The 9,714-nt window shown below is 35.1% G+C and overlaps 1 protein-coding gene across 1 annotated transcript; it reads left to right on the top strand.

The window, feature by feature from the left end:
- The first annotated feature begins 866 nt into the window (after positions 1-866).
- Positions 867-7,485, top strand: LOC112508901 (protein RER1B-like). The gene is made up of 4 exons (XM_025113733.1): positions 867-1,030; positions 1,810-2,180; positions 6,914-7,094; positions 7,196-7,485. The coding sequence occupies exons 2-4, from the start codon at positions 1,831-1,833 to the stop codon at positions 7,247-7,249; spliced, it is 585 nt and encodes a 194-aa protein (XP_024969501.1). The 5' UTR covers positions 867-1,030; positions 1,810-1,830; the 3' UTR covers positions 7,250-7,485.
- The last annotated feature ends 2,229 nt before the right edge of the window (positions 7,486-9,714 follow it).

Here is a 9,714-nt window from a genome sequence, read left to right as displayed (position 1 = left end):
TAAACCAATTAACAATTGTCTGTATATTTTTGTAGGAACTTAACATCGGTGCCTTTTCTTAATGCATCTCATTATAAGTAAATGAATTAATCATCCAGATTTACTTAAAAAAACAAAGATGAAAACAATCGAAAATTCCACAAGCATGTGTCGAAAGTAACCTACCTGGACATAAATTCTCATATATCAAACAAATGAGAAAATTAGTTCAATTTCATGTATAAAATATCCAAGTTACGAAGATAAGAAGGAAAAAGATTAGCTCGTTATTCAATCATTAAACTGTTTAAATATGCATTTTAGGTTTGATATTGCAGGTCTTTTCAATATTCAAATACCTTTTGGGGAGCACGTGCTGATGACGAGAAATCAAAAATGAAATCGAACAATTTGTTCGATTTCTTTGTTCGACCCTAATTAGGGTTCCAACAATGGATTTGACTTTTGTGTTCGACCTTCACTGCCAGAAGCTATTGAAATCAACTTTCATTGCAAGAAGCTGAGAAATCGAAATCGAATATCAAGGTTAAGAAATCGTAGCTGGAGAGATCGAGATTGAAACTGGGGAAGAAGCGATAGCCTGTAACAGATTTGTGTTTTTTTTTTTGGTTATGAATGTTATTTTTGGTCATTTTACATGTATAAGCAAAATTTGTCAAACACTAAAAAACAACTTATCAACTTATTATGTTTTGGTATTGTCATAAGTTAATTCAAACATTTTTTATAAAACTCCGATTTAACATCAGATAAGTTAATAAACATTTTTACAGAAAATCATAAATTATTTTAAATAAACAAATCCCAAACACCCATAATTAACTCATGGTTCAAAAGTGCCTTTTTCCCCAAATAATTGAAAACCTGAATTTATTTTGTTGGAATATAAAAGCTTATTTACGAACATCATCTTCAGAGCGCTTACAACCCTAAAACAAACAGACCAAATGTTATCCAAAAATCAAATCAAACGAAGCAATTAGGTGCAATTCTATTCAGTTTTTACGGTTTCGGATAATAATCGTATCAGGTAAAGCGCTGAAACCCTAAAACACAAATTCCTTTGTGTGAGCTCTTGTACTCTCACTACAACACCTATTTTCTTGATCGATTCACGTGCTTATCTTTCAATAATTACTACTCGCTCTCTTGATAATTTCATTTGCAAAGGGGTAAACGTTTTATTTGTTCGATATGCTTTCCGTATTTGATCAGCAAATTCCTAATTTGTGTTGACACAATTATTTCCATTCACCCACTAATTTGTTAATGGTGGTTGTAATAATTCCATATACGCCTGATTACAGTCCACTTTCCAAATATTGGAGTATTCAATATGCATGTAATTGTGGGCATAGAGTACAATTCATTTAAAGGGCCTCTTAATGGAATCTAGTTATGGTTGGTGCAATATAACTTTACTTTTTCTTTGTTTGCCGGGTGGTGGTGGTAAGAGTGTTGGTCATGACAATGGTACTATGTGGCTGATGTTGAAATCTGAATGTATGTGGTAATAAAGATGGGGATGCACTGAATCATAGTGTAGATCAGTTATATGAACTTCTTAATTTGACGGATGCGGACTTTCAATGAGAAATACCCAATAAAGGGTTCCAAGTCCAAAATGGTGGAGTTTATTGCAGGTGAGTGTAACCCAGTACATGACATGAGGTTAAGAAGTAGTACTTTTGTTGTTCAGTATGCTGCAAAACTGGATTCATCGTATTATATTCATTATTGTTACTAATCTAGTTATTAGCTGGTTATGTGGTGGGTTTTGGGTTCTGAGTTATGTATTGCATTCTACAGAAAGATTAAAGGCTGGCCTACATGGAAGGAGTAGGAGGTGATGCTGCCTCCCCGATGGCACCACTAGCCAAGTGGAAAAATGAATTCTCAAGGGCCTTTCAGTTTTATCTGGATAAGTCGACACCTCTTCCTTTTCACAGGTGGCTTGGGACACTTGCTGTTGCAGCAATATATGTCTTGCGGGTCTATTATCTTGAAGGGTTTTACATTATCTCATATGGTCTTGGAATTTATATCTTGAACCTGTTGATTGGATTTCTCTCACCAAAGGTCGATCCAGAGCTAGAAGCTTTGGATGGGGCTTCGCTGCCTACAAAAGAATCTGATGAATTTAGGCCTTTTATACGTCGCCTTCCAGAGTTCAAGTTTTGGTGAGTTAGCATCCATCAGATGATCCTCATCATGTTAGGCCTCATTTTTTCTATATTATTTAAAAAGTAACTAATTTCTTGAATATTGGATCCTAAGATGTCTACGAAGATCATGCTATTTTACATACTCGCTCATAGCAAGTGTCATCCTCTTAACAAGAGATTACACTTTGGATATGCATTGTTGCATGACATAAAATAGGCGAATAAATTATTGGGGTGATGGCGTGTGAAATAAAAAATTTCCATGCTATCATTTTATTCTCTAAATACTGTATACATACTTGATTTGCTATTTGTTAATGATCTGTTTTACTTTGATGATAGTTATGGTAACATCCATAGTTGTTTCTACATCTTTGATAATTCATATTTTAAGGAAAAGCAACTTGGCATGGTTTACTTATATTGTTTTATGCTTTACCAATCAGTTTTTCTTTGATGTCATTATTCTATTGATAACTTTTTGTTTCCTGAAACGATATCAGTCTCTAAAAGACTGATATAGTATCTATTTCCTGACAATGATTATGTCAAAAAAAATTATAGAAAAACAGTCTTCTCATTAATTTTCGTGTGATGGATGATACTCACGACTTACAAACTACTTGCTATCTTTTTCTTCCATTTTGTTGTTGCAGTTGCCACGCGTATTAGGGAACCATGACAATTCCATACCTTTCCCCATTTTGATTAGAAAATATGAAACCTTAACTTCATTCCATTACATGCCATCTTTTGTTTTTTTATCGCAGTACGATTACAAAAGTAGAATAGAATGTGCAGATTTTAATGAGGTGGAAGCTCAATCGTAGATGATCCATGATACAGAAATTGAATTTCGAATTGAAGATAAAGAGTGTGTTCTTGCTTTACTTTAGTCCACACATTTATTCACATGCTAGACTTAATTTGTATGTTGTTATTCACTGCCAATTCCATTCCGAGGCACAGTGGACTAGTTGACTGTCAAGATATAGTGTTTTTTTGGGTGATATTATGGAAAATCTTAGTTTTTCTTATCTTTTATGGTCAGGAGAGATAAGTGCTAGTATCTTGAGAAGGGAGCCAAACCATGTATATAACCAAATAATGTGAAACGCTCAATGCTGTATTTACCGAAATTGTAGATCCATCCCATCAGCATTTTCAACTTAATCCCCTTTCTGGACCAATAAGTAACCAAGTATCAGTGTTGATCTACAAGAATAGAGGAAATTTTGGAGGCATTTCAAAGTTTAGACAAAGCATTTAGAAGTGTTAAGTACTTTTTTGGTTATTGTGGTTGCTAGGATCTGTGGGCATCTTCATGCATGAATGGTAGAGGCAGTACATCTTAGACATCTTAGCTGAGGTTGGCATGCTTGTCATTAGGCTGATATTGCATTTTGTGTGGCCGTTGTGAACTGGTTCATGTCTGATCTGCACACTTAATCATTGGCATATGGTGCTGAAGATCTTAAGGTATCTTCTGGGTACACTTTACTGGAATGTGACTTAGATGTTCATACAGGAGAAGCCCATAAGCAAGTACCGTGCTTTTTTTTGGCAGAGATTCAAAGGTGGACTTAATTTTTTTTAGTGGTGGCACAAAATAATCATCGTAAATTGAAATTAAATAAAAATTAATTATTGAATAAAATAAAAAAAATAATTTAAAAAATAATTACAATTACTAAATAAAAAAATTGAAGATATTGAATAAACTAGCAAAATGTACTCCCAAGACATGAACCTGAGACCTTCCCTTCCTTCAAGAGCACTCTTACCAATGCTCTACCCTACCTTTTGTTTTTCTTTTACCAAAGCGGTGGCACGTATGACGTATCTAATCAATATGGTGGCATCTTTACAAGCTGTAATTTTTTTTGTCATTCTGCGGGGACAACGAAGTGGTGGCACGTGCCACCGTATGCCACTTACTAGGACAACCCATGGAGTGATTTGGAAAGCATGACATTGTTCCTCTCTGTTGTGATGAGGATGAGTATCGGCTATGTCTGAGACAACTTTGAGCTAATATAGGTATGAGTTTTGGTACATGATTCAAGAGATTTTACGTTTGGTTCAATGGAGATTATTCTATTAATGAAGTAGGTGCTTATATCTTCAAGAGTTAAATTTCACGAGCATACCAAGATGGTAGACTGTCAATATGTATAGAAATGTAAAATTTGCTGTAAATAGGTTTTAGTGAGGATTTATTCTTTACCATAACTAGTTTCATCAATATTAGAATCTTATTTTAGGTTATTTTCCTTTGTAGTGGGATTCCTTTCCTGTTTTCAAGGATCCGTAAGCTTATGAAAGGTCTTGTACCCTTCTCTTTCAAAATAAGAAGAGCAAAGAATTCCACATGGCATCAAAGGTGCTCTGATCCCTGCCTTTACTCGTTCCTTGCTGTTAAGTCTCTATAACCAGTCACCGCAGCTGGAACTGCTAAAGTGCTCTTGCCATCAGTCGTTTTCCCACCATCATCGCCAATTTAGATAGATTATTAAGAGAATTACAAATTATATAGATTATTATGAGAATTAATATCATATGGACTTTTAAGTGGAAACACAAGCTATTCATTTGGATAGATTATTATGATAATTAAAAATTTGATGCAACTACTTTCCAAACAATCAGTTCCATTGTTCTATTGATGCAATTACTCAAAAGGATTGAATGACTACCTCCAAGCTGAGGAAATTCAATTGGTGAATAGGAGTTGAGAGAATTCGATCAATTAGTATCAATCAATGGAATACAAAATTTATAGAAACCATGTTATTCGCATTTAAACAGTGTAAGATCTTTAAATTGTATAAAAGCTTTGAAAAAAGTATAATTCATGTCAAGAAATTTTTTTGCGTATCTATCTGCCTAACCTCTCTATATGATCTAGGTTTGTTTTTAAAAAAAAATTCTAAGTTGAGTTGAGATTAAGCCAGCTTATTCATTGATAGCGTATTCTTGTGGATAAAATTTCTCAAGAGCTCACCAGCAATAACCTATGAATCTGCATACTTATTTAGGAAAAGACAATACAAGATGATTCTGTAGGTGCCTTTCCACTTCCAGTTGGTTGGGATTTCCCACCCTTGCATGAATGGTCTATCCGGTTTCACTTGCATGCAAGCACTCTGTATGGTATAGATGGCCTTGGATTTCACTGAGATGTAAGGTAATGACTTGGAAATTTCTGGGAATTTATGACTTATGGATCACGAAAGTAATTGAAACCTAACACTGATAAACGATCAAGAATATGGGATATTGTCATATAAACTCTTGAGTTTGGTGAGAGAGTGTACACATCCCCTATGGTTAGGAACTTCTCTGTGTTGTGAAGTTGTCGTGGTCGTGGGTGAGCCACAGACCTCACGATAACATCAATCGTACATGTAGCTAATTGTTTTCCTCACACAAACACAATAGACACTTGCAGCATGAACCTCTTAATTTTATTATATTGAAACATTTATGACACATATATGGAACTGTTAGTTTTGACCAGTAAAATTCTTGTCTTTGGTTGATAGGTAAGTCGTGACAACAGGCAGTTCTATTTTGGTTGTGTCCTAGCTAATGAAAAGTGCGCATGCACAGTTTATTGTCATCTTTATTCTCTCTCTACTGTTCTCATATTCTTTCAGTTCCATTTTTAAACTGAACGGCACAATCTTGAGCAAGAAAAGTTGACAACACCTATGTATTTGGTCATATCAGTTGCTTTCCCACATGTCAGTGATATGTGGAATGTGCATGACTACTTTTTCTATTTTGATACACCATGTCCTTGAGTGAGTTACTTCTTCTTGGGCTTAACAATATTCTTTTCACATTGTGAATGAATATRGWYTYYATTAMAAATTTAGTAGTTTGCACTTGGTAGTCAATGCCTCAGTCTGTTTAGTTGTTATTGTAGTGGTTTCTGTTGCTATTCCGATTGGTTATAATATTTCTTTACAGTGATGTTTGTGATCCGAACTGAATATTTTTTATTAGCAACATTATGATTCTGAATATTATTATCAGCTAAGTATTACATATATAATATTATTTTATATATTTTTATTTTCTGCCTCGAGACTTAAGCCTCGGACTGCCTCGAGGCTTACGCCTCGCCTTGCGGAGGGAAAACCCCACGCGTTGCGCCTCACGTTTCTATACGTTTAAAACCTTGCTTCAACACATTACTAAATTTTCTTTGGGTGCTTGATATTTTCTGGATCTGATGTTTTTGCTATAAGCTGACCCCTTGTTCTGCGGATGGGTTGGTGGTGAACTTGCTTTCTGTTAATTGTTACGTAGAAGGTTGATTCAGCGAGTGTTTGCTTAGAGGTATTAAGCAGTAATTAATGGGATTGAAAATAAAATAAACTGTTTGGTTTTATATAATATAATGGGTCCATTCCCCCCATAAGCCCAAATTTTCGTTCGAGGTTAAATTGGGGGGAAGAAATAGAAGCAACTTGAAAAAGGAGTAGTTGTTAGTCTTTTTCTTTTTCCTCTTTTTAATAATTTTTTCGAAATTTTGTTCTCTTATCACTGTGTCTAAAAATTAATGGTGAAGGGTTTGTTTCAAACAACTAGGAGACATCGTACAAGTGGACTGCTTACTAGTAATACTTTGAATTGTTTTTCGAATCATCTGTAATTAGTTGCTGCTTACTTGTAATACTTTGAATTGGTTTTTGAATCATCTGTAATTAATCGCGCATTCATATGTTTCATAATTTCAGGTATGCCATCACAAAGGCTTTCATGGTGGCCTTCTTGATGACATTCTTTTCTCTATTTGATGTTCCTGTTTTCTGGCCAATACTGCTCTGCTACTGGATTGTTCTATTTGCCCTCACAATGAAGCGTCAAATCATGCACATGATTAAATACAAATATGTCCCATTTAACATCGGGAAGCAGGTAAGAGCTCCTAATTTCAATTGATCAAATGCCAATGACCCCAAAGAAAATTAACTCTACTTTGCCAGTTTTTATATTGAAACTTTCTTTAATTTCAACAGAAATACGGTGAAAGGAAGTCACCTGCAGGCAGCGGTGGTTCACCAATTCACTGACGTTGGGAAGCAGTTGAGTAGGATTCAAGATAGCATAGCAGTAACTCTGGGTTTTTTTTCACCCCTCGTTTTTAGCTTTCGGTTACAGAAGCAAACCTTTTGAGTTCTAATATCTTAGAATTCACTCCTATCATTACACAGTAGAAACAACTCTGATTGCTGATCAAGCACAAATGATTCCCTTTTGAGATGAGATTATTCGCTAATAATAATACTGTCTGCTGGTTTATTTGCAATATATGCATCAGTTCACAGGTGGGCTTTTTGTTTGAGAAGCTCATAAGAGCACGAGGTATGTATGATTGCATTTTTGACCCCACTAAATGGAATTTTGGCATGGAGATATGCCAGATGGAAACTTTATCTTACGTGTATGTACCTGATTGGTACAACCACTTCCCAACCACCAACCAGAGAAAGTCACCAAGTTCATTATAAAGTACTTTATGACTTTTTCATTTCCAAAAAGTATGCTTAATTGACCAGTGGCTTAAATAAAAATCTTATATTCTTAACAAAACCATCTTATTTAATAATGCTCATTTGTTACAGCTAATGTCTTTATAATTAGCCTGTCCCTTTCCCCCAAAGCTAGAACTCCTAATCCAAGCAATGTACAAGTTCCATTGGAGATGTACAGAGTCATTATAACAATATTACTTTGGGTTTGGGAATTTCAGTTCCTTAATAGGGAATCACCTTATTTTAAAGGGTCTTCCTCAACCTAGACATCATCCCAAGATTTGCTCAGACAAAACCTCCAACAGAGTTTTGAAGCTCTTACATTTCTCCAAGAAATGTTGGGGAGAACCTTTCTTGTAGTGCTGTTCTTCTGGGCAGCTCTCACCATAGTCACTCCAATCCTCGTTCGCATGTCGGCCTCTGCAAAGCTATTGGAAATCAACGGTATGTAACTTCTTGCATAACTATTCATTTGGCAGTTGATTTATCTCTTATCTTTTACGGAAACAACCGCTCTACTATTTGGGATAGAGGTCATATCTCCCATACTCCACCTCCAGGTGGAATATATTGGGTTCGTTTTCTTTTTGTTGTCTTTTATGTTCAAGATATGTATATGTTTGAAATAATTTTTGGTATGAAATATATATGTTAGGGGAAACAACGAGCGGTGGCAGCCAAAGTAGTAAAGTTGTCAGTTTATTGTCTAGAAGAGCGTTGGGATCAATGGCACGTCGTCACACAGAGAGACCAGCACTTGGACCTACATCAGCACCATCACCAACGCCAACGCCAACGCCAACACCAATATCCGAAACTCATGTACCAATTACATTTGAACTCGAGGTGAGTCGTGATACGAGAATTTCTAGTGTCTGGCTCAACCAACTTACAACCAGACTAAAACGGAAATCATAACTTGAAACCATATCAAGTGCCCATGAATCATGATCGCGTCATAGGAAATTTGGTCCGTATTCATGGTTTTCTTGGGTCGTCTTGTATAGTCATGTGGCGAACCAAGTTGATCAATTATTTTTTTACAGAACAACGGTTAGATAAAAAGAAAGACGGGTTCGTAGGACCCACAAAGAAGATAGATTTTAATAACTTGTGTTGAGTCGACAAATATGTCTTGACATTCTCTTTGGCGAAAACAAGAGGAATGATGAGGGTGATAATGGAGTAGTTGGCAATGATGGCATCTTTAAAGCTCATGATTGTTGCTTCAAGGTGAACCAACCATTATTGAACAATAATGAATCATGACTTGTGTGTTTGTGAATACCCCTTTATGAAGGATTACAATTTAGAGTGGGTTTGTACAAAAATACTTGATATACGCAATCCAATATATATTCGTTGTATTTTCATATTTATTCGAGTAGTTGGAAGTAGTATCCGCAATCCAAAAGAGCGAGCAATCCATGTGTGGTCTAGGCCCGCCAAAGCTCTCCCTATGGGACGTTGGCGTGACTACGAGGGATTTTGCATCCATTTAGAATCGAACAAAATAACTGAAACTATCCTCTCTATTTTTGAAAAAAAGGACGATCCTCCCCATTTTTAAGAAAAGGACGATACCTCTTGTAAACTTTTGAAAAAAGACATGTTAGTAAAGTCTAGTATTTCATAATATATTTAAAATAAATCGTTAATAATTTAAATATAGAGGGAGGTACAAAGGAAAAGTTCAAAAAAATAAAAAACTCAGGAACATCCTGGTAACTATTTATTTGGACGATATTTACATGTGTATACATATAATTAAAGTTGTTTCTTGGTTCTTATGCATATGTGCATATTACAAATTACTTGTATATACATGTACATACCGTCGAGATAAATGGTTACCAGAGTATTTCTCAGATTTTTGTTCTTTTGCGGTTTTTTCTTGACTGAACTTGTCCCTATAAATATATTAATCAAACGATAAAAAGTTGAGTAATATAATATGTAAATTAATAGAATTTTAATTTGATTTATTATATATATATATATAT

The sequence above is a fragment of the Cynara cardunculus genome, assembly GCF_001531365.2.
Source record: "Cynara cardunculus var. scolymus isolate 2C chromosome LG 3, CcrdV1, whole genome shotgun sequence".
In the NCBI taxonomy this organism is placed as follows: Eukaryota; Viridiplantae; Streptophyta; class Magnoliopsida; order Asterales; family Asteraceae; genus Cynara; species Cynara cardunculus.
The sequence above is the reverse complement of the archived record's forward strand: the minus strand, read 5'-3'. Positions and strand labels throughout refer to the sequence as shown.

Bases quoted from the DNA above. Each gene is read 5' to 3' on its own strand.
- LOC112508901 (XM_025113733.1), top strand. From the start codon at position 1,831: ATGGAAGGAGTAGGAGGTGATGCTGCCTCCCCGATGGCACCACTAGCC. The intron at 2,181-6,913 runs GTGAGTTAGCAT...TCATAATTTCAG, and splicing joins CTTCCAGAGTTCAAGTTTTG to GTATGCCATCACAAAGGCTT. The intron at 7,095-7,195 runs GTAAGAGCTCCT...TAATTTCAACAG, and splicing joins CATTTAACATCGGGAAGCAG to AAATACGGTGAAAGGAAGTC.